The sequence below is a fragment of the Falco cherrug genome, chromosome 19 (assembly GCF_023634085.1).
Source record: "Falco cherrug isolate bFalChe1 chromosome 19, bFalChe1.pri, whole genome shotgun sequence".
Taxonomy (NCBI): domain Eukaryota; kingdom Metazoa; phylum Chordata; class Aves; order Falconiformes; family Falconidae; genus Falco; species Falco cherrug.
Genome location: NC_073715.1, coordinates 2,169,100 through 2,192,613, shown reverse-complemented (window position 1 = coordinate 2,192,613; position 23,514 = coordinate 2,169,100). Strand labels below are relative to the sequence as shown.

Below are 23,514 nucleotides of genomic sequence, written 5' to 3'. Positions count from 1 at the left end.
GGGGATTTGAAGCCAAATTTGTGGAATTTCACGTCAAATTTGAAGCATTTCAGGCTCGATTTCTGGATTTTGGGCCGAATTTATGGGATTTCAGCTCCAATTTCTGGCTTTCAGACCGAATTTGTGGGATTTTAAGCCCGATTTCATGATTTCAAGCTAAATTTGCAGGATTTTAAGCCAAATTTTGAAGCATATCAGGCACAATTTCTGGCTTTTGGGCCAAATTTATGGAATTTCAGCTCCGATTTCTGGATTTCACGCCAAATTTGCAGCATTTCAGGCCGATTTCTGGATTTCAGGCTAAATTTGCAGGATTTTAAGCCAAATTGTGGGATTTCACCTCTAGTTTGCAGCATTTCAGCCCCGATTTCTGGCTTTCAGGCCAATTTGCAGGATTTAAGCCTAATTCATGGATTTCAGCCTCAGTTTGTGGACTTTGAGTCCAATGTGCAGCATTTCAGTACCAATTGCTGGCTTTCAGGCCAATTTGTGGGATTTAATCTCATATTCGCAGCATTTCAGGCCCAATTTCTGGATTTCAGACCAAATTTGCAGGATCTTGGTACCAATTTATTGGATTTTAGGTGAACTTTCCAGAATTCTGGCCAAATTTGGTGGATTTCAGCCTAAATTTGTGGTATTTCAGCTCCAATTAGCAGCATTTCAGGGCTGATTGCTGGATTTCAGGCCAAGTTTATGGGATTTTGGTCTTAATGTGTGGGATTTCAGCTCAAATTTGCAGGGTTTTGGTACCAATTTGTTGGATTTTAGGCCAAATTTCAGGATTTAAGCCAAATTTGTGGGATTTCAGCCTCAATTGGTGGGATTTTGGCTCCAATTTGCAGTGTTTCAGGCCCAATTTCTGGCTTTCAGGCCAAATCTACAGGATTTTGGTACCAATTTGGTGGGTTTCAGGCCAAATTTCAGAATTTAAGCCCAATTTGTGTTATTTCAGCCTTGATTTGTAGTATTTTGGCTCCAGTTTTTCAGTATTTCAGCCCCATTTACTGGATTTCAGGCCAAATTTAAGAATTTAAGACCAATCCGTGCGATTTCAGCCTCAGATCTTGGGATTTTTGGTTCTAATTTGTAGGATTTTATGCCAAATTTCTGGATATTGGGTCAAATTGGATGGATTTTGTGTCACGTGGTATTTCAGCCACAATTTGTAGGATTTTAGCCCAAATGTTGTGGGTTTTGCCCTGACTTGCAGGCTGTTGGTCCTGTACTTTGGGCTGTCAGGCTGGATTTGCAGGGTTTCAGCTCCAGTTTGCAGGATTTTGGCCCAAATTTGCAGGATTTCGTCCCCAGTTTGCAGGGAAATGGCACAAAAGCAGCTTTAGGGGAGGTGGGGGTGAGCATGGGGCAGCCCTGGACCCAGATGGGTTGGGGGGGAAAGGGGGGAGGGGGGCAGGGTTGTCCCCCCCATTCCTGGCTGCCATCAGCTTCGGGCTCCCCCCCCTCTGCACCCCCCATCTCCTTTCCCTGGTGCTTCTTCCTCCCCCAGGTTTGCACCCCACCATCTCTGGTGTGACCCCAATGGGGACATCCCTGCTGTGCCCCCCAGCAGAGCTTTGGGTGCAGAGCTCCCCCCCCCCCCCCCCCCCCCCCCCCCCCCCAGCTCCCATTGCTCCCTCCCCTTTGGGGTGCACCATGCCATGCCCCTCCTCCACAATTACTCCCCACACTACCAGCCCCCCACAAGTTTGGCCCTACTGCTGCCTCCTGCTCCCTCAAACCCACCCCCCAGCTCTGCGGTAGCTTTTTTTGGGGTAGGGGGACAACCATCCCCCCCAACCTGAGCTTGAGAACTGGGGGGAGCAGCCACAAGTGACCCCCAAACTTGCACCTCCAGCAAAAACAGTGGTGCAGGGAGTGTGTGTGTGGGGGGGCATAGCTGAGCTGATGGGGGTGGGGGGGGGGGACACTGGGCCTTTTGCACAAATTAAAGGTTTTGGTGGGATTTTTTCCTTTTTTTTTTCTTTTTTTTTTTTTTTTTTTTCGCATTGTGTTTAAAATCCGGTTTAATGACAAAGCGAAGCCGGTTCGGCGCTGCCGCCAGGGGCTGTGGCCACTGAGGACAAATAATAAGCTAATTTTTGGAGAAAGGATGAAAATAAAATTAAATAAAAATTTTAAAAAAGCAAAAAAAAGCAACCTTTGTAATATTTATCACTTGCAAGCTATGTTTAATAAAGAAAGGAATGGTTTATAACTTTTGATGCGCTGGTGTGGTGAGTTGGGGTTGGGGGTGTGTGTGCCCTGGCTGGGGATGGTTTGGGGGGGATGGAGCCCCTGAATTGAAGTAGGGACCCTCCTCATCCTCAGGGGGATCACCTGAGCCCCCCCACCCCCAGGGGTTGGGGGGCTGATGGCGTTGGTGTCCCCATCCTGGAGCCTTGAGCCCTTGGGTGAAAAACCCCACCCCCGCCTTGGGGGGGACACCTCCACCCCCAGCCCTGCAGTGGGATGGGGGGTGACAGCGATGAGACTTGCTACAAAAGTTTATTTGCCCAAAAAGAGAAAAAAAAAAAAACCCGAAAAAGTTTGTTCATATAAAGAGGGGGACTCTGGCCTGGGGGGAAGGCACTGGTGGCTGGGGCAGGTGACCCACAGGTGGGGACAGGGGGGACAGGATGCACACAGGGACAGTAGGACGGACACAGTGACCCGCAGGACAGAGATGGGGACCCCCAGGATGGATGTGGGGTGCCTGGGGACGCCAGGATGGATGTAGGGAGCTGCAGGACGGATGTGGGGACCCCCAGGATGGACGTGGAGTGCCTAGGGACAGCAGGATGGCAGGACGGATGTGGGGATCCCCGGGAGGGACATGGGGACAGACAGACATGGGGACGCCTAGGATGGATGTGGGATGCCTGGGGATGGCAGGATGGATGTGGGGACCTGCAGGACAGATGTGGGGACCCCCAGGATGGACGTAGGGACCCCCAGGATGGATGTGGAGTGCCTAGGGACAGCAGGATGGCAGGACAGATGTGGGGACCCCTGGGAGGGATGTGGGGAGCTGGGGACAGCAGAGTGGACCTGGGGACTGTAGGGTGAACATGGGGACAGTGGGATAGACCTGGGGACCTGCAGGATGGATGTGGGGACCAGGGGATGGCCGGACAGACCTGGGGACAGCTGGACGGATGTGGGGTACCCAGGGACGACGGGATGGAGGTGGAGACCTGCCAGATGGACATGAGGGAGCCCGCGTGGCAGCTGGTGCTGGTGGGACAGACCTGGGGTGCTTTGGGCACCCGGTCCCAGGACACCCATAGGTGCAGGGCACCCAGGTGGGGTCTAAATGCGGAGGCGCCCCTCCAGGACCCCCTCCCAGAGTGCGGGGCCAAGGGGCACGTAGGCTTTGGTGGTCTCATCCAGCAGGAAGAGGGGGTCGGGGACACGAGCCGGGTCGAAGCCTTCCTGCGCCAGCCGCACCTTCTGCTGCTTGAAGGTCTCAGTCATCGCCAGGCGCTCCTGGGAGGGCGATGGGGTGGGCTGGGGACCCCCTGGTCCCCCCATATCCCCCGGGGACCCCCCAGCCCACCCCGTTACCTGCAGCCGGAGGAAGCGGGGCCAAGCGTAGGGCGGCAGCAGCTGCTCCACGTGCCGGTAGAGCGCGGGCCCGTCCAGCCGGCAGCCGGGGCGCAGCACCAGCGCCGCCATCCCAGCGCGACCCTCGTGGCCTGCGGGAAAGGGCAGGGCTGGGGTGGGGGCACAGCCGGGCTGGGGGGCAGTGACACTGGCCCTGGCATGGGGGGGGCATCGGTACCTGGCACAGTGACGCCGTAGACGGTGGCTTCTTGCAGGGACTCGTGGGCCACCAAGGCTTCGGCCACCTCCGTGGTGGCCACGTTCTCACCTTTCCACCTGGGAAGGGCATGATGGGGATGAGCAGGATGGGGATGAGCCCCCCAGCCATGCAGCGGAGGGGGTGTGGGGCTGCTGCACTGTCCCCATGGGGCAAGGCAGAGGTGGTGGGGGTGCCCCCCCCATAGGTGGGGGGCTCTGGCACCTGTATGTGTCCCCGGTGCGGTCACGGAAGCGGACAAACTGAGCCGCATCCTGCTCCATCAGGTCGCCGGTGCTGAAGTAGGTGTCACCCTCGGCAAACACCCCCCGCAGCAGCTTCTGCTCCGACAGCTCCCGGCTGCCGGCGTAGCCCAGGAAGGGGGTCCGGGGGGTCACCGGGGCGATCAGCAGCCCCGTCTCGCCTGCAGGGATGGGGACACGTGATGGGGGGCACCCATGGGGAGACCCCCAAGCCCACCACCCTCCATCCCTGCACTCACCTGTCCCTACACGGATGCAGCGCCCGGCCGCGTCCCGCACTGGTGCTCCCTCCGTCACGTCGTAGCGCACGATCTCGAAGGGCGAGAAGAGCTGGGGAGAGGGGCCGGGTGGGCGTTAGCACCCTGCTGAGCCGGGCGCGGGGTGGGGGGCCACAGCCCCCTCCCCTTTTACCTTGTAGATGAAGCTGCTGCGGCCCACGGCGCCCGGGGTGCCGGTGTAGTTGAAGAGGGTGACGTTGCCCTCGGTCATGCCGTAGGTCTCCACGATGCGGATGGCGCCGAAGCGCTGGAGGAAGCTCCGCCAGACATCGGGGCGCAGCCCACTCCCCACCGCCAGCCGCAGCCCGTGCTCCCGCTCCCCAGGGCGCTGCGGGGGGGCAGGGTCAGATGTGGGGGTGCCCCCCCAGGGTCACCCCCCACCCCAGCTCCATCCCCCCGACCTGGGGCTGGTTGACCAGGTAGCGGCAGAGCTCCCCGATGTACTGGAAGACAGTGACGCCCTCGGCACGACAGTCATCCCAGAACTGGCTGGCTGAGAACTTCTCCTTCAGCACACAAGTGGCTCCTGCAGAAAGCCGGGATGGGGTGGGGGATCAGCACACGCTCCCCCCCCAACATCACCGTGCTGGCCCTGGCTCCCCCGGCCCTGCTCACCGATGCCGATGCAGCCGACGATGCCCAGGAGGGACCCGGCCATGTGGTAGAGCGGCAGCGCCAGGTACACCACGTCCCGGCTGGAGGCTCCCACCAGCTCGTAGAAGCTCAGGCACATGATGGACTTGAGGTGGGAGACGCGGGCGGCTTTGGGGAGACCTGGGAGGGGGACGATGGCGTTGAGCCCCCCCCTGGCTCACCCAGGGCACCCCACCCCGCCAGCCCCAGGCACCCACCGGTGGTGCCGGAGGTGAAGATGTAGAGGCAGGTGTCGTTCATGTCCTCGGGCTGCCAGACGTCCTCGGGCTCCAGCTCGTCCGAGGCTGCGTCCAGCAGCTCCTGCAAGGCCACGACGCCGGGGGGGTACGGCCCCGCGCCCAGCACCCACACCACAATGTCATCCTCCTGCAGGCTGGGCAGGATGGGCTCCACCGCCGCAAACAGGTCTGGGGTGAAGGGGGGTACAGGCTGGCGGGGGGTAGGTCCAGGGCGCAGCCCATGGCACCCCCGAGCGTGGGGTGGGGATGGGGACCCTCCCCACCCGTGCCTGTGGGTAGCACCCCCACCCAGGGCGACCAGGCAGGGCCCATGTGGGGCTCAGCAATAGGGCCAGTTGGGGGGGGGGGACCAAAACATGGCACAACTGGAGGGACCCGTGTGTCCCCCCCCATCGCCCCTGAGCTGAACCACCCCCGGACCCCCAGGCTGGCCGGACTCCCCCTCCCCTGGAGACCCCCAGTGCCAACCCGGTGCCCCTAAGCCTGTCACCCACAGTGGCCCCGGCACCACCCTGCTGCCCCCGGTACCTTCCCACCCCCCCCATCCCCGGTGCCCACAAGCCCCGTCCTTCATCCTTCGCTTGTGCCCCCGGTACCAGCCTGTCCCTTGAGCCTTTGTCACCCCCAGTGCCCCCCCATCTCCTGCAGCCACCCCCTCGCTGTGCCCCCCCCATCCCCGGTCCCGCAGCCATTGCAGCCCCCTCCCCATCTCCCCCCGGTGCCACCCTCCATCCTTGGTCCCCCTCCACCCCCAGAGTCATGCCAGCCCCCTCCCCAACTCCCCTGGTCCCCCTGCAGCCCCTGTCCTCCCCGCAGCCATTGGAGCCCCCTCCCCATCTCCCCCCGGTGCCCCCTCCATCCTTGCTCCCCCTCTGCCCCCAGAGTCATGCCAGCCCCCTCCCCAACTCCCCTGGTCCCCCCCGCAGCCCCGGTCCCATTCCAGCCCCCTCTCCATCACCTCCCCCCGGTGCCCTCCCTCGTCCCCGGTGCCCACCCCCCCCAGCCCCCTCCCCGGCTCACCGTCCGCCACCAGCAGCGCCCGCGCCCCGCAGGCGCGCAGGCAGTGCCGGAGGGCGGCGGGGCGCAGCGCCGTGCCCAGGAAGGCCGGCCGGGCCCCCAGCGCCGCCAGCCCCAGCCACCCCCAGACGAAGCGCGGCTCGTTGCCCACCAGCAGCCCCACGGTGGTCCCCGGCCCCAGCGCGCCCCCCGCCAGGGGCCGCCCCCGCAGCGCGTTGGCTACCCGCGCCACCCGCCGCGCCGCCCCCCCGTAGGGCTCCGCGCCCGCCGCCGCTCGCAGGAAGGGCCGGCCCGGGGCCTCCCGCGCCGCCCGCAGGAACCGCGCCGCCAGGCTGCCCCCGCCGCCGCCCGCCCGCCGCCGGCACCGCGCCGCCCGCGCCGCGAACGCCAGGTCGGCCCAGAGGTGCGGGCGCAGCAGCCGCTGCAGCAGCACCAGCGCCAGCACCGCCGCCAGCGCCGCCAGCGCCATGGCCCGCCGCCGGCACCCGCCACGCCCCCGGACCACGCCCCCGCCGCTGGGCACGCCCCGGACACGCCCCCGCCACGCCCCACGCCCCCCCTGGGGCACGCTCACCGCCACGCCTCCGCCAGCCCCTCGGACACGCCTCCGGCACGCCCCGGCCACGCCCCCGTCACAGCCCGGCCACGCCCCCCCGCCGTACGGCCGGCACCCCCCGCAGGGACCCCGCGCTCCCCGCCCCAGCCCCGCCCCCCCCCCGGGACCCCCATTCTAGCCCCTTGTCCCCCCCCCACTGTGTCCCCATGTCCCCCACCCCAGTCCTGCCCCGCCCCCCCGGGACCCCCATTGTAGCCCCTTGTCCCCCACTGTCTCAGCCACCTCACCCCCCCCGCCCCAGCCATTGCCCCCCCCCCAGACCCCCATCGTGTCACCATCCTCCCACCACTGCCCCTCCCCCGCCATATCCCCCGGCCCATGCTCCCCCTCACAGCCCCCCCATTCCGCCCCCAGCCCCTCCATCATGTCCCCACCCCCTTCCCACTCACCCCAGTCCCCTCCCCTCCCCCAGCCTCCCCCCCCACGCTCCCAGCCTTGTCCCAGATTCCCTCTCCAGCTCGGGGGGAACTGGCACCACCACGGGGGGGGGGAGTGGGGGGGGGGGACGGACACCGGGCGCGGGGACCCCCGGGGACACGGCACAGAGCGGTGGCCTCGTTGTACAAAAACATTTGAGAGGTTTTTTTATTGTTGTTTTTTTTAAAAACACTTAAAAACGCTATAACAGCCCTGGGGGTGATGGGGCGGGGGGGGCAGAGCGGCGACCAAACCGGGGGGCGCTGGCATGTCCCCCCCCACCCCCGCAGCAGCCCCCCCGGGGGCGCCCTGGGAGGGAGCGGAGGCTGCCGGGGGGTTGGGGTCCCCTCGCCCCCCCAGGCAGGGAGACACGTTCCTCCCTCCCCAAAGCATCCTGGAGCAGCACGTCAGTTTGCACTGTTTATTTACAGTTCTCATACCAAAAATAGGGACGTGTGATGCAACCCCCCCCCCCCCCCCCGCCCCGAGATCCCCCCTTTCCCCTCGCCGTGGTGCCGTGTCCCCTCTTGGGCCGTGTCCCCTTTCGGGGAGCCCTGTCCACACTGCCCCACGAGTGGCCAGGGGCTGGAGCCAGGTCCTGGGGCACGGGGTTGCATGCTCCGATCCCTCCCCGGCTGTTGGTAAAAAATCGCCCCTTCCCACCCCCCCCAAAAAAAAAAAAAAAAAAAAAAAAAAAGAGGTAAAAAGTCACGGGGGGAGGGTGGGCACAGACCCACGGCCACCACAGTGGGAGCTGGGGTGTCCCCCACGGCTCCTGGAGGGGACCGCGCTCTCCTTCCCGTCCTGGCGATGGCTTTGTCCCAGCGTGGCAGGGTCGGTGGGCACCACGGCATCCCCAAAGCGTCCCTTTTTTTTTTGGGGGGGGTGGGGGGGTGGGGAGTGGGGGGGGCAGAGCCCTCAGTCACTGTCCGAACCCACGGCGGAGGAGCCTTTTCTTTTCCGCTTGGCGGGTTTGGGCTTGGTGTCTTCCTCCTCCTGTGCCGGGAGAGGGGCAAGTGGGGGGTCACCGCCACCGGGGGGGGGACCCCGCTCCTGCCTGAGCCTCCTCGAGGTGTGGCTGTGGCCAGGGGGCTGCGGGGTGCCGGGGGGGAACCGGGGGGGCTTACCGAGGCGCTGCTGGAAGCCGATTCCTCCTCGTTGTTGGCCGGCTGCGCCGCGTTCTTGCGGCTGCGCGGGCTGGAGAGGGTGGCTTTTCGACGGCTTTTGGGGGGTTTGGTGGAGGAGTCTTCATACTCCTCGGCCAGGGAGAAGAGGTCGCTGAACCTGGAAGGAAGCAGGGGGTGGGGGGGGCAGGGTGGGGGGGGCAGGCTCTGTCAGGGCACCCCCATCGTGGTCCTGAGGCCACCCGGCGCTGGACAGGGCAGGATTGACTCACTTCATCTTGTGGGCTTCGTCGCAGCTGGCCTGGACGTGCTGCAGCGCCTGCAGGATCGGAGTTTGGCTGAAAACTGTCGAGGAACCAGAAGAAACGAGGGTCAGAGACCTGACAGCGTGTGCCTCCCACCCCCCGAGGCAGTGGACACCCCCCCGCCCCCATCCAGGGCTTCTTATTCAGGCTGCTTTGTGAGGGGCTCCCAGTATGCGGGAGCATCCCGGTTCCCACTCGCGCCCGCGGGATGCGGCGGCTGCACGGTGGTACCCACAGTTCTGTTTGGTGTTGGTCAGGTTGAGGCGGAGGTTGTCCAGGTGCTCCAGGATCTGCTCCAGGGTCAGCTGGGCCAGTTTGCTGCTGGAGCTGCGCAGGCTGAGGGCAGAGGAGCAGCACCCGTTACTGAGCACCCTGCTCCTCCTGCCCACCCCCAGCCAGTCCCCCCCCAAAGACAGGCTGCACCCCGCTTGTGGGGGGACCGAGCACCACGGCCCTGCAGCAGCACCCCCAACCCCCCAAAAAAATGTGGGGTGCAGACAACCCTGCCCCAGGGTGCCCCCCCCCACCCAGAGCAGGGGGGCCCTGGGATGGATCCTGCGCTGCCCCTCATTTTCTGGCTCTGGCACATGCGGGGTCTGTGTGTGCTGCTCCGGCTCAGGGATTAAGGGGATAAATCCTGCTGAGGGTGCTGGTTGCCTCCATCCCCGCCAGCTCTGGGGAGCACTAAGCACCCCGCGCCGAGCCTCGGCCGCAGGATGGTGCACGGTGCCAGCACCCGGGGTGCTGCCAACAGCCAGGGCTCAGCTGGCTGCCCGCTAATTAGCGGGGATCAGACCTGGATACGCCTCGGATCCCGGAACGGAACCACAGGGAAAACAGCCGCGTTGTTCGGCTGCGAAAGGCCGTTAACGCGGAGGAACAGACGAAGCCTCAGACTCCCCAGTCGCCACTTTGGGGACCTGGTGGGGACCCAGAGGTGGCCGAGATGCTGGCGTGCAACCGGCACCAGCGGCACCAGCACGATCCCGGTGCCGGCAAAGCTCCCGGCAAGGCTCCGTGCGAGCCGGCCGTGCCCCGGGTGCTGGCTGGGGGTCCCTGGGGACCCGCTGCGGTGGGAGCGCGGTGCTGCTCTGCTTTCCCACACTAGATGTCCTTCCTACTCCAGCAAAGGGCCGCAGGCACCCAGCCGGCAAGGGGACCCGCCGCAGCGGGCTGGGGGCTGCTGGAGCAGCCCACCCTCCTCTGCCCCAAACCCAGACCCCGGCCGAGGGGCTGCCGGTGGCGGGGGTCGCGCCCGCGCTGCCGGGACCCAGCACGGTGCAGGCAGCGGCACCAGGAGCCTCTCGCCCTGGCAAGCGTCGAGGGCTGACGCTGCCTCGCAGCCCGATGTTGGTCCTTGAGGCTGGAGCGAGGGCTGGGAAAGAGCCGAAAGCGCCCCTGCCCCGCGCCGAGGGACATTCTGGGGTCGGGGGAGGGGGCATCTCAGGTGCCACCGTGGCCAGGAGCCGGTGCAGCGGTGCAGGAGCAGCTGCAGCATCCCGGTGCTGCTCTCCCGTCCCCCCAGGCTGCCACAGTCAGGTCCAGCCGCCTCCTCCCGCACCCAGAGCTCTGCCCGGGGAGGGGGGCCGGGAACAAGCCCCCTGCCCCCTCCCTCCAAAGGCAGAGAGCAGGAATCTTGCCCCCGGGAGCCAGGATTTAACCTCCGCAGGCTCCGGCTTAGCCTGGCTGCATCCTTTAGTCCCACTGCACCGGGGGACCCCGACTCCATGCACCCCAGAGGCAGCAGCATCCCAGCGGGGACGAAGCCAATCCCAGCCGGCAGGCTATTTGCACCAAAAGACGCTCCGGCAACACCCAGCCGTGCCGGGGCGGGCACCGCGGTGCTGAGCAAGGGGGCTGCCCGGCCAGCGCCGCGGCAGAGGAGCACCAAGGCTGCTGACAGCGCTTCCCCGCACCGCTCGGGTCACGGGCTCGGGATAAAAGGGTCCTGGCCGGCTGGGGGGCAGCGGCACCGTCCCAGCCTCAAGGAGACGACGGCGTCACCGGCAGGATGGGCTGGCATGCCCACGCTGCGCTCACCGCACGTGGCACCGCGGCTGCCCACACACGGGGCAGCCCGTCCCTCGGCTGCCGGGCTGGGGGGTGCTGTGCCCCCCCCCGCCGGACCCTCACCTTTGGCGTTTGCGTGGTAAGCTGTTGTTCTTGATCAGCAGCGACTTGATGTGCTCGGCCAGGAGGTCGTCGTGTTTGATGCACCAGTGCCGCAGGATACTGGTGGTGAACTGGTCATCTGGGTGGCAGGGCCGGCTCAGCACCATCTTCACCATCTCCTCGCTGGGCCTGTGGCAAACGGGGAAGGGCACGTGAAGGGGACGAGTGGCCTGTACCCCGGTCAGCTGGGGTCCTCTCTTCTGCCACTGCTGCCCACTTGACCCTGATGGGACACTTTGGACCTGGATGTGACCAGCCTGTGGAGCTGCCGTGCCGGGAGGGACCTGGCACAGCCCGGACTGGGATCGAGCTCCCCCAAACGCCGCTCGGGACCCCCCCGCTCGGTGACAGCCCCAGCGGCGCTGGCTCCTGGGCTCGGGGGATGACGGGCACCGTTCACAACCCTCTGCTTCCCTGGGGTGGCTGGCAAGGAATCCTGGGGACCAGCTGCCACCAAGCTCCCTGCCCAGCCCGTGTCACCCGTCGGTCCTGCCAGCCCCGCGCCCTCCCCGCCGTGGGACAAGTGCCACCACACGCTCGCAGCCTGCGCTCGCCCCTGCGCTCTCTGTCACCATGGGCTTTTCACCAACGCCATTTAGAGCTGGGATTAATTAGCCGGCCTCGTGCTAATTAATTCACCACAATAATGAAAACAAATCAAGGGCGGTGGGATGTGCCCAGTGCCCCCTGCGCAGGCAGAGGCAGCGCAGATCAACGCTGAGGTGGCTCCTGCTCTCCATGAAGCGGTGGCCTCCAGGATGGGCCAGGTGACAAATGGCCCCGTTGGCCCTCGGGCTGAGCGCTGGTGCTCGGCCCGTGGTGCTGCCAAAGCTGAGGCACGGCAGGGAGCCGCCGCCGCCTTCGGCAAGGGCACTCCGCCTGGGGTCCTGTCACACGTGCCCACCCCTCGCTGTCCCCAGGGGCTCTAGGGCAGGACACGCGCCCCAGGGAGCTGCAGAGCACCAGCGAGAGCCCTTTGCCCCACACTTCGCATCTCCAGTGGCCCAAGCCGGAGCGGGTGGTGTCCCCTTGTCCCTGCCATGCTGATAGTGCTCCAGAAAGCCACCAGCCGCGGTGTGCCAGGGGCCACAGAACCCTCCGCAGAGCATTGCGCTGCCCTGTGCCCCTGCGGCACTTACTTCTCTCGCCTCAGCTGCAGCAGCAGGCAGGATAACGCCTCCGGATGGTCTGCAAAGGAAAGGACACGCTCAGCACGGGAGCTCCTGGCCACCACGGCCCGGGCCGTGCCTCTCCCACACAGGGGACCGCTCACCTTTGTATTTGAGGTGCTGCAGGATGGGGATGATGGTCTCCAGAGGAATGCTGTGTGCAAGGAAGAGCTGCCAGGTGCAGTACTGCTCAAAGGTCTCCCAGTCCAGGCTTTGAACTAGAAGGAAGTAGAGGATGGTGAGGAGAGCCCCGCATGGTGCCCAGAGAATGGCAGGGACTTGCCGGAGCCACCGCAGACAGCTCTGCACAGCCCCGCTGCTCCTGCCCGCCGTCCCCCCCATCCCTCCATCCCAGAGCGGGGTGCCGTGCCTGAAGCCCCGTGGCGTGTCGGGGTTTGCACCGTGCCAGGGCAGCTGTGGGAGCAGCACAGGCGGCCCCGTGCGTGCCCAGGCCAAGCGGGGGCTTGGGGACCTGGCAGGTGGCACCGGGGTAGCGGGTGGCAGAGCTGCAAAGTCATGAAAGCAGCTGCTCGGGGCTCAGAGGAAGAGAATTAACAAGGCTCTTTAATTAATGGGCTTAGACCGCTGCTTGCAGCTTGTGTAACACCAAAGCTGGATCCAGGCAGCCATCGGATCAGGGCGATGGGGCTTCTCTCGGGAAACACTTGCCGGTCCCCGTGCACCGAGCCCTCTGCACCGGCTCTGCCCTAAACCACCCCGGCCCAGAGGGCTGCAGCCCGGGCCAGCTCCGACGGCGGAGCAGGAGCCACAGGGCACGCGTGGGTGAAACGCAGCGCTGGCTGGGGACCGGAAGGGTTTTTCTACCATGTGAGAGGCAGCGGCTTGCGGAGATGCGAGCTGAAGCCCCATGAAAAAGCCGCATGAGGAACTGGGTCACCCACTGGTGATGCTGGGGGGACTGTGGCCCTGGCAAAGGGCTGGTGGCCCTCCGAGAGGCTTGTTCTGTTAGTTCAGGGTGGTCCAAGGGACAGACCAAACAACAGCGAGGGCCTTTTTGCTCTCAGGGTGTCACAGTCAACAGAAAACCAAAGGGAAATCCCGGCTCCAACTTTTCCGACCGCCCTTTTGCCACCACCTCCCAGCTGCCCTCACCCCGGGAAGAGGTTACTGCTGTCCCCAGAAAGGCCTGGCACCCCCCGATCAGCTGCTGCACCGCAGGGAACCGCCAACCGTGCCGCACCAGCCACGGCTTTGCGCCGTGACGAGATCGCGTCCCCAGAGACGCAGCAGCTGGGACCACGTGGAGAGGCTGCGGAGCTGGGGGACATTGGAGCTGGGTGACGTTCTGGAACCTTCCTCTTTATTTTTTTTTTTTCCCCCCTCTCTGCCTGGGCAGGTTGCCGATGTGTGGAGCCCCATCGCACAGCCAGCCCGGCAAAGCCCATTAGAGCTCACAGCTTGGACCACACTGCTAAATCCAACAATCCGGTTTAGGGCACCGATCCTTTAAGCAGCAGCAATAATACCACGAGGAAATCCAGACCTCGGCAAAACACGGAGAGCCCAGGAGCCTCTCTCGGGCATCGCATGAGCAGCCGGCTTCTTGCAGGGCTCTCTCCTGCAGTGGCGCAGCCACGTGCGGCATCGCTGACCTAGCACAGCTTGACACAGGCTACAGCCCCCTTGATCGCCAAGGGCAAAGCCGTGACGACGGCTGCAGCCTTCTCCCTTTCCGGGGATTTGGGGGTCTCTCTGTAAAACGGGGGCCTGATGGGCAGGAAGGCTTGGGGATGCCTGGGAACTGCTCCCTGCTTTCACCCCCACCCTCCCCTGCAGGAGTGCTACTCACTCAGGATGTTCAGCACCGAGTCCTTCCGAAACATGACGAGGTTCCCCATCATCACGTGGCACACCAGCTCCTGCAACTGGGTGGCAGAGAAAAGGGGGTGAGCGGGATGCTGGGGCTCTGCAGAAGCCCTCTCACGCAGGCGACCACTGGCAGGCCTGGCGAGCAAGCACAGAAGCTGTCGCTCTGCCGACATCAAGCATCCCTGCAAGAGCAGAGATCCAGCGGGGAGTCTCAGAAACGCCGTGGGCTGCAGGTGGCTCATAAATCAGAGCTGGGTTAAGCAGCACCAGGGACCAGCAGAGGCAAAGAAGTAAGGAGAGGTTAATGGTTTCACACACCCACCCCCAGGCTGGGGAGCAAGTGTCAGGCAGGACAGCCAGCAGCTCCCGCAGGCTGGGCCAGGGCGGGTGGGATGGGGACCCGCTCCTCGTGCTCCTGGCACCCCCAGACCCAGGCTTCTGCTGTTGGATGCACAAAGCCCACCCAGGGGCTGGCAGCGGGGAGGGCTTGGCAGCCTGCTGGGAAAGCTCCGACAACCCCAGCCCTCTCTGCTGGGGGCCCTGGGTGGTCCCTGGTCTGCAGGATGAGAGCTGACACTACCCAGACGCGTGGTGCTTCCTGCAGTGACTCACCCCCTTCATCCCCGGGAGAGGTGGACGCAGGGGGCCGGGATGCACGGGGAGCCTTCCCAGGCTGTACCGGAGCAGGGATGGGAGCTGGGGAGCACCATTCCCTGCTTTTGGCTCTCATCTGCCTTGCCCCCTGCTCCTGGGTCCAGCCTGCTCAGGGTGCTGGGGGCACACCGAGCTGCCCCACGGCTCCGCTCGCAGACCCCATGCGGGACGGGCGCGGGGGCCACCCAGCCAGAGCATCGTGGGGAAACAGATGAAGAATAACAGGAAGGAATGAAGGAATTGGCGAAGGGAGGGGAGAGGAAACGCTACGGGCCTCTGCTGGGAAAAACAAAACTTCTGCATTTGAGCAGGGGGCAGAGCCCAGGAGCAGGAGGGAGCACAGGGCTGAGCTGGGGGCGGGGGGGGGGTCAGGGCATCGTGACTCAAACCTTTCCTGTACCCAGCTTCAGCTCCAGCCTGCCAAGCAAAACTTGCTGGCGAGGCGTTTTGGCCCCTGCGTAGCTGGGAAAAGCAGGACCGGCCGGGAATGGTGTATAAATAGGGCGAGTTAAAGGGTTATCGGCAGATCACGCTCCAGACGAGCCCAGACAGCAGAAACACGCAGTGCAGCATTCCTGCCCGTGCCCACCTCCCCCCCCCCCCCAGCTTTCACCCTGACTATTTTTGGGTTGCTCATGGCAACTCGGTGTGACCACGGTGAAAGGTTCCTTCCAGGAGGGTCTAACGAGGGCTTGGCCTTCCACCCCTCAGCCGGCGGCGGATCTCCCACCAGGATGGGGAGAGGTGGGCGCCCGCCGGCCGCAGGGGACGCGCTGCCTGCGCCTACACACGTGCCCCTCATGCCACCGCTCGTGGCTTTGCATCTCCCCAGCCGCACTAAGCACCTCCCTGCCAATGGGATTATTGATAATAATTATTATTATTATCGACTGCCCACCGCAGCACTGGCCGTGGCAGTGCTTTTTTCCAGCGCCTGCGAAGCCAGACCCATCTCCCTCGGGACGCCGCTCGGCGGGCAGGGAGATCCCTGGAAAGCAGCAGCGCGGGTTCAGCCTTCTCAAGGGAACCCAGAGGGAACTTAAGGGATCCCTTCTCAAGCAGCAGCTCATGGGAAAGAGATGCCTGGAGGTTTGGGGGCTCCTCGCAAAGCCCCGTGCCTCAACCCAAGCACGGGGGCAAGGACAGGACTAAACATTCCGCCCTGCATCCCCTGCGGATGAGCCAATTCAGGTTTAAACCCCCCGGGAGCGGAGGAGATGGAGAGCTGCCACCTCGGGGATGTGCTGCCTCCTCCCACCTCTGCCACCGGTCCCCTCCTTACCTGGAATGAGTCTATGACAGCTACAATCATATTGAGCAGCTCGCCGCTTCGCAGGGTCTCGTCTGGGAACTGGAAGAGCACAAAAGCAAGGCAGGGCTCAGGAAAAGGCATGAGGGAGAGGCCGGTCGAAAGCTCCCATCGCCGCAGCCGAGGCAAACCCCCTCCTCGGCTCACGGACACGCACACGTTCCTCCTTGTGAGGGGCAGCATCGCCCTGCCTGGACCAGGACCAGGACCAGCACCGCTTCCTAAAGGCGGTGGGGAAGTGGCTGCGGGAAGAGGGGAAAAGGAGCCAAGGAAGCGCAGGAGGGTTGATGGGCTGGTTTCTGTGCGCAGCCTGCAGCGGGCAGGATCAGGCCAAGGGCTGCAAGGCAGCTCGCTGCTCTGGCATCAGCACATGCGTGAGATGCAGCCGGCACCAAGCACCCGGTCCCGGCAGAGCCGCGCCAGGAGCCCGGCTGCTTCCCTGGTGGGTGGCAGAGGTCAGCCAGACCCCAGCAGTTCACGTTCCCCCTTTTTCCCCGTCCTTGCTAGCTTCGCTCGCTGCTCCAGGGCCTCGTGTGTTACACAGCGCTATGAGGAAATAATAATAATAATAAAAAAGTAACACACGGGGCAAAAGGCCAGGAAAACTGGCGGCAGCGAGCTACAGCTGCACTGTTGGGCTCTGGCTGTCCCGATGGGCAGCTCTCAGGACATTCACTTTAACATTCTGCCTGACGGGAGCTGGTCACTGTGCCCACGGGGGCAGCAACAGCCTGACGCCACTTTGGGGAGCAAGGTTGAACCCCCAGGACCAGGGAGGGGATCCGGCTGCTGCTCTGCACCAGGATCCTGCCCGGAGCAGGCACCACGCTGCGGCAAGGTGCGGTGCCTGCTCTTGTGCAGGTTTTTCTCCCCTCTCCAGGCTGTTGCCGTGCCCCTTTCTCCACCGAAGCCCCTGGGAAGCACTCCTGAGGAACGGGGCTGGACGGCCTCAACACCCAGCAGATGTTCCCACTGAACCAGCCAGAAAGGAGGGAGGAGTGGGGCCAGCTCATTCCTCCCAGGGAATGAGAAAGTACAGGCAGAACTGTGACCCCTACGTCTATGCGGAGTGCACGATGTTACCCTGCCCCTCTCCAAGCCCCAGCACCGCTCCCTGAAGCCGGGCGATCGCTGGAAGCAGCCTCCACCCTGCAATGTCAGAGAGGAGGCTGCAGCCCGCGCTGGGCAGCGAGCATCCCGGGAACAGCAGGCAGCCCGTGTGAACCGGAGCGAGCCGTGACCCATCCCTTGCAGAAGCCCGGCTCCCCGTCCCAACCGCGCTCTCTGCTCAGTCCCGCTGGCTCCACCTCAGCACCGCGCGCTGAAAGCATGAAAACCTCGTGCAAAACCCCGGGGTTCGGGGCAGGCAGCAGAGCTCGTTCCCAGCACTGCTTCCCCCCCCCGCCCCGCTTCGACACATCTGCTCGGAGCCTTCGCCTGCTGCTCGCCAGAAGAAAAGCAGCCAAGAGCAAAAACCCCTTTAAGCAGGGAGCACGCAGTGTGGTGCTGGGAGCCGGGCACGCGCGTGAGCCCAGTGTGGGGCAGCCAGGTTAGCACCTCGCCACCCGCGTCAGGCTTCAACGGGGCCGTGAGCAGGCAGGACGGCAGCTGAACGTCGATGGCGACGGCGGCACGCTGACCCCCGTCGAGTCAGGCTGGGGGTTGATGGAGACTGCGTTGGGCTCAGCCTGACAGATCTCTTTTTTCCAGGCTCTACGTTTTCTCTGCTGCAGCGTACCAGCCCCGAAGCTCAGCAGCAAGGCAGCCCAGCCCCCAGCCAGCCTGCAGGAGGGCGAGGGGATGCCCCGTGCGTCTGAACCGCGGTCCCTGGCGCCTGGCAGGGGCCTTACCTCCGTGTAAATGGAGGGGGTGAGGTAGCAGAGCAGCCGTACATCGTCCTCCTGGCAGGCCTTCATGTCCATCATCAGACAAGTGTGCAGGTCCCCCAGCTGCGTGGCCTGGGCAAAGGACTCGTACAGGTTCATCTTCCCCGCTGCGGCTTTGCTAGAAGGAGACGTGCCCAGGTGAGCCGGCAGCCGGCCAGCCCCGTGCCGCAGCGGGATGGTGGTACGACGCCGAGCTGTCTTTCGGAGGCAGCGCGAGCCAAGTCGGAGCTCGGACGCTTCTCCGCAATCCCCGCTGGCCTACCTGGCTTTTAAATAGTACAAGAGGTGGTAGCCAATCTTGGGTTGCTTCTGATAGAGCTCTGACAGGAGATCCAGCAGCAGCGAGAAGCCGCTGTTATCCTCCTGCATCTGGCAGAGGTTCCTTGGGGAGGAGAGGACAGGGAGACAGCAATGTTACCCGGGATGCCGCACACCAGCTCCTCCGCTAACGACGAGCACCAGCAGCTTGCAGGGAAACCCAGCTCGTGGTGCTGGGTGGTGGCACCCTCTGGGCTGGCCACAGTGGCCACCTCTCCCACCCCAGCCGCAGAGGACGGCAGGGCGTGCAGCAGCCGAGGGGTCAGGAGCCAGCAAACTTCAGTTACCCAGGGATCCCAGGCTTCCACAAATGAGCCGTGATTTTCCTGTATTTTAAGTCTTTCTACTAAACAAAACACAAAACCACCAGCTCCTCTGATTCTGGGATCAGCCCTAGGGCAAGCAGGGGTGTGCAGAATTAGACCCACAGGGTTCACACCCACGGGTGGTCGGGAAGCAGACAAGCAAGCCCTAATTAAATTCTTAAACATTTCAGAACAGACATACCTAAATATTAGGTAGAGGGGCTTCCCCACCGACTCCTCCAGAGACCTGCGGGACAAACGCGACAGTCAGAGCTCTGTGAGCACCCACCCTCTGCGTCTCCCCAACAACGACTGGGAAAAATCCCTGGACCTCGCTCGCTGCGGTCCTGGGGCCACCAAGGGTTAGTTCTAGCTAACGAGGAGGCAGGAACGGTCCCACTAACAAAGCCCAGCAGCTCTGACTCCGTGCCCAATATAAAATCCCAGAAAAAGAGCGTAGGGTGCTGGTTTGTGTGAGCACAGCAGGGACCGGAGTATTTCGGATGTCACGTGCCCCAGTCAGCCAGCCAGAAGCCACCAGAGCATCACCTAAACCGAGTGCGGACACAAGCACCAGCCGGTTTTGCCTGCGCTTGTGGGGAGGGGGAGGATGGTCTCTTTTGAGCCCCTGGATGTGACAACTGTTGAGCAGCTCCACGCTGACCGCTTGTGAACCCTGGATTGCTTCGCAAGGGAAGCTGCTGGCTTCAGCACAGCCTTCCGAAAACAGCAACTATTTTACCGGGAAAAGCCCAAGTCCCAGTATGAAAGGATGAGACACAAAAAAAAAAGAAAAAAAGAAAATTAAAAAAAAAAAGATCCTTACTCCTCCGTGATTTCTTCAGGCAAAACCTCACCACGGAAATGAGCCTTAAATAGCTCCTGGAGGCAGGATGCGAGCACCGAGAGCTGCTCCGAGTCAAAGTCCTCCTGGTAGAGAGAAAGGAAGGAATGAGAGGAGCAAGCGCAAGCTCGAGCCCTGCCTGCCCAGCCCAGGTACAGCCGAAGGGGTCCCAGCAGAGTCACTGCTGCAGGGGACAGACCCCCAGCTGCTCGGGAGCCGTTTTGCTGCTGTATTGCAGCACCAGGGGCTGCCCATCAGCAAGACAAGCCTCTAACTGGTGCCCAGCTCTGAAGAGCACTCCACAATCACACTGTGGGACACTTATCCTCTAATGGCTAGTCATTTACCGAGCTCAGCTCTCCCTCTGCAATCAGGGACCGAGGTAACGAGGACCTAGACCCCGAAAAGCCCCTTCCTCCTGTTCCTACAGAGGCGAGAAGCTGCACTCATACTCCACAAGGCCACTTGACTCTCGAGGGGGCTGATTAGAGGCAGGGGATGCAACCCCGCTCCGAACGCTCAGCTCCTGGAAAACACCCGCAGCTCTTTCGCTGGGCAGGGTTTGCTGCAGCCTCTCCTGAGCACAAAGCTCAGGGCCGAAAGCAACGGAGTAGACCCAAGTATCAGCTGCATTTTCTAAACCCAATTTTAGAGAGAGAAACTGCTCAAGATGTTTCTCAAAAAAATACTATCACTTCCAAAGTCTGTGAACATGGGCAGGGGGGAAATAATATTTTGCTAGTGAGAATTTGGTTTTACTAGACAACAAAAATAATCCAAGATGTCCTCTAGAAGTTCCTGGCAGATCCCAGGCGCACGCAGAACCCCCCGAAGCAGCCGCGTGGGGTCAAAGATGTGAGCATGCCTCACCCCACGTCCCGTCTGACAGCGTTTGTGGGGGGACGTTCGGGCGCAGGGTGTGAGGAAACAGAGCAGGGACGGAGCGACCTTCGCGTGCTAGAGCCCAGCCGCAAGCAGCAGCTCGGGGCTGTTTAACAGCCGCCGATATTCCTGCATCGTGCCATTTTCGGGGGGCGGCCCACCGCACGCCAGCTGCTCTGGTTTTACAGGCAGGCAGCAGCGCTGCTCCCCAGGTCTGTGCCGTTACCTCCAGGACTTGATCCACGATTTCCTGCATGACCTCACACTGAGCTTCCGTATCGCTGGAGCACAAAAACAAGAGGAAATCCAAGTTACATAGGAAGATACCGAGAGCAGGGACAAGGGGGCTTTGTGCTGAGCTGGCTCGGCTCGGGAGCCCCCCCCAGGACCTGAGGGCAGAGGAGGTTCTGCTTTGTGCTGGTGCCAGGCTCAGGGGAAGGCACGGCTCAGCAGCTCACGCTGCAGGCACCCAGCCCTGGAAGAACACGCTGCGCAATGCTACAGCACCTACTTACAAAAGTGCCCGAGGTTGTCTGCAGCAAGACAAATTAAATGACTAAAAGCATTAGATTAAATGAACTTGAAGCCATAAAGACATAAATTACGTTCAATCAGTCTACTATGCCAAGGTCTGCAAAGCAAGAGCTTTTTCTTAACCTTCTTTAGAGGGATTTCATTCCAAGGTCACTGAAAATCAGGAGTGGAGGTGGAGAAGTCCAGAGAACATGCAGACGCAGGTACATCTCTCCCTGTGGGGAACGTGCCCCATGCAGAGATGTACTGAAACTGCCAGGCAGCAACGGCCCCAAAAGCCCACTCGGGCTCCCCTCATTGATCCACCAGCGGAGAAAGATGAAACTTGAAGCTTTTGCCTTCCTGTCCCTGATCCAGAGAAATGCTGTAGCCCCCAGCAAACTGCTGGTGTGTCCTGGTCTGAGCCTGCTCCGAGGATGACTTACAGGGCTCTTAACCCAACACCTTTCAAAACCACCGGGACTGGACATTTCCCACAGGAATGGTGCAGGAGGACCTCTCTGTGTTAAAGGCGGACAAGCCAGGAGACTGCATGAGCCTTGCTCTGGAGCAAGCAGCATTGTACAACAGCACTGAAAGGTCTCGTGTGTCGCTGCCCTGAAGAGATCAACATGAAATCAAACATGATCAAACGATACCAACCTTCCCTTCTGCAGCTGCAGGACTTTATCCTTCAGTGACTCATCCAGCTGGTCCAGGAACGGTGTGATATCCACAGGCTCCTCCACAATGGTTTCTTTGATCGGATGAAACCTGAACTCCCTCTTCTTCCCTGCAACAAAGGAAGCAACAGTGGAATAATCTATTTTCCCAACAGCTACATCTAAGAAGCACCGGAGGCAACCTCTGTCCTAGCAGCGGGAGTTGTGTGGGGCTGCGGGGACAGTCACCAGCCCAGGACAAGCGGCGTGCCCCCAGCCTCAGATCTTGCCTTCACCCTTTGGAGATGTGTCCAGGTCACAGCGAGTAGGAAGGTGGGATGGGATCCAAATGCAGGGGGTGTCTGGGACGGTGGCTCCCGTTCAGTGCAACCTCCAACCCTGACGCCTCGCCTGTCCTTCAACATGCTCCACAAACATCGCTAGCCCGCAGGTCTCTCTCCACTCCCGGCACAAACACTCATGCTCAGGACTCTGGGACTGAGATACCCCAAGTGCTTTTCCACACCTTCGTCCTCCAGGCTCATTCCAGGCCACAAAAATGAACCGCAGCAGAGTCCAGTAGCGCCACGGTCAAGGCAGAAGCCCTCACAAAGCAGCTGCCACGAAGGGACGGGGCAAGGTGGCCGATCCCCTTTGCAAAAATCCTCTCTTGCACAAGGCTTTCGAGCCTGTGTCCCTCTTGGGGGCCTCTAAGCACCTGGCAGAACTCAGTGGGACTCCTGAAGACAGTGCTACAGCACAGTGTCACATCCCCTGCTCCATCCTGGGCCTGCGCCCCCTCCCCTGCCGCAGGGATAACCCTCCAGCACAGCAGGCAGCCCACCAGTCCCACCAGCACGGCCAGGAACAGCCCGAGATGCCTCTGGCTCCAGAGAGTGAGCAGAGGCAATTCTGGCCTCATGTAGGCTTCTCAGCCCCATGGCTTCGAGAAGGAGCGAGTGTAATGAAAACCGTGTGGCTGAGCAATTAGAAGCCCAAGCCTCATTAGCAGCTGCCCGAGAACAGAGACACCCTGTTCCCAAACCAACCAGCCGGCACGGTATCTGCCACAGGGATGCCCAAGCATGTAGCGCAGCGGGGCTGGGGGCTAATCAGACACCTGGAGAGGACACACGGGTGGAGAAAGCGCCACGTTCGAAGGCTCTGAGCTCTGGGGAAGGAGGTGAAGCCCAGCAGCCTTTCCCTTTGAGCACACATCTCTATCAGGTCTACCGAGCCTGCCCATCAGGGCCGGGGAAGCAGCCGAGCATCGCCCTCACCACCCCGTCCCACAGAGGGAAACCTGGATCTTGGGAAGGGGGTCCTGCCTGGAGCACCACAATTACTGCTGCTGGTGGGAGAGGGGCTTTGAGGGAACCATGCTTGCAGAAGTCTGCCTGGGGAGTCCTCCATCACGAAGGGAAGGTGCCCGTGAGCCAGCAGGGAAACGCTCTCCGGCACAGAGGCCAACGGCAGCGTGTCACGCTGCGGTGAGGCAGGAGCGCTGGAGAGCACCAGCCGGCTGGCTGCACTCCTCACCTTTGCTGTTCAAGTCGTCTTCATCGTCACTGAACGCGGCCTCGGCGTTGTCATAGCAACTGTCATCCTTTTCTGACATATGATTGTCCATCTCCATGGAAACGGGTTCCTCAATCTTGACTGCAGGAGCGTAGGGAAGAGGTGAGGTTGGGCTGGCTGGGCTGGCAGCCCGGGGCAGGGTGCATCCTGCCCACGGGCGGCAAAGAAATAAGTGTGTTTTGCAAACGGACGGATCCGGCCAAGCGCCGGACCCTGGGCAGCTGGGGAAGGGCGCTCCCGGTGACTTGAGCCATCCCCAGCCAGCGCCGAGCACGGCGGGAGCGGGTTGTTCTCCAGCTCAGCTGCCCAGCACCCTTCAGTGCTGAGCCCCAGCCCCTGAGCAGAGCAGCCCCCCCCAATCGCCAGCTCAGCGAGGCCAGGAGGCTCAGGGCAGCAGGCCTGGGGGCTGGGGGGTCCCCCCTCACCCGGCGCAGCCCCTCCAGCAGGAAAACCGGACAGGCTTACGCGTACAGCCCCCCAGCAGGTCTGGCAAAGCGGCAGTGCTCTCCTGTTAAATAGGGCTTAGAAATGCTTGCTCTTTGTTTAACCTAATTATGTTAATCAATTAGCCTACAGAGAAGAAAGGCTAAGTAGCCCCCACGGAGCAGAGAGAGGAAGGGGTAGCGTGCATCTTTAGCGTGCAGCAGGGCCGAGGTGAAGGGAGACCACAACCATCCATC

General features: G+C 62.5%; 2 protein-coding genes across 2 annotated transcripts in view; both read right to left on the bottom strand.

Moving 5' to 3' along the window:
* Positions 1-2,486: 2,486 nt before the first annotated feature.
* On the bottom strand, positions 2,487-6,754 carry SLC27A3 (solute carrier family 27 member 3). Its single transcript, XM_055696960.1, has 10 exons — positions 6,254-6,754; positions 5,192-5,401; positions 4,956-5,114; positions 4,742-4,866; positions 4,474-4,668; positions 4,302-4,392; positions 4,025-4,223; positions 3,782-3,879; positions 3,565-3,695; positions 2,487-3,486 (listed from the first exon to the last, which is right to left on the bottom strand). The coding sequence occupies exons 1-10, from the start codon at positions 6,717-6,719 to the stop codon at positions 3,310-3,312; spliced, it is 1,851 nt and encodes a 616-aa protein (XP_055552935.1). The 5' UTR covers positions 6,720-6,754; the 3' UTR covers positions 2,487-3,309.
* Positions 6,755-7,435: 681 nt separating this feature from the next.
* Positions 7,436-23,514, bottom strand: part of INTS3 (integrator complex subunit 3) — a 43,062-nt gene continuing 26,983 nt past the window's right edge. Inside the window, exons 15-30 of the mRNA XM_055697030.1 lie at positions 22,796-22,915; positions 21,258-21,387; positions 20,308-20,362; positions 19,182-19,285; positions 18,558-18,602; positions 17,995-18,114; positions 17,697-17,850; positions 15,820-15,888; positions 13,864-13,939; positions 12,158-12,271; positions 12,024-12,072; positions 10,846-11,013; positions 8,948-9,048; positions 8,680-8,752; positions 8,411-8,567; positions 7,436-8,279 (exon numbers count right to left, since the gene is read on the bottom strand). Coding sequence (XP_055553005.1) covers positions 8,202-8,279; positions 8,411-8,567; positions 8,680-8,752; positions 8,948-9,048; positions 10,846-11,013; positions 12,024-12,072; positions 12,158-12,271; positions 13,864-13,939; positions 15,820-15,888; positions 17,697-17,850; positions 17,995-18,114; positions 18,558-18,602; positions 19,182-19,285; positions 20,308-20,362; positions 21,258-21,387; positions 22,796-22,915 — 1,613 coding nt within the window. The 3' untranslated portion in view covers positions 7,436-8,201. The remainder of the gene's footprint in view (positions 8,280-8,410; positions 8,568-8,679; positions 8,753-8,947; positions 9,049-10,845; positions 11,014-12,023; positions 12,073-12,157; positions 12,272-13,863; positions 13,940-15,819; positions 15,889-17,696; positions 17,851-17,994; positions 18,115-18,557; positions 18,603-19,181; positions 19,286-20,307; positions 20,363-21,257; positions 21,388-22,795; positions 22,916-23,514) is intronic.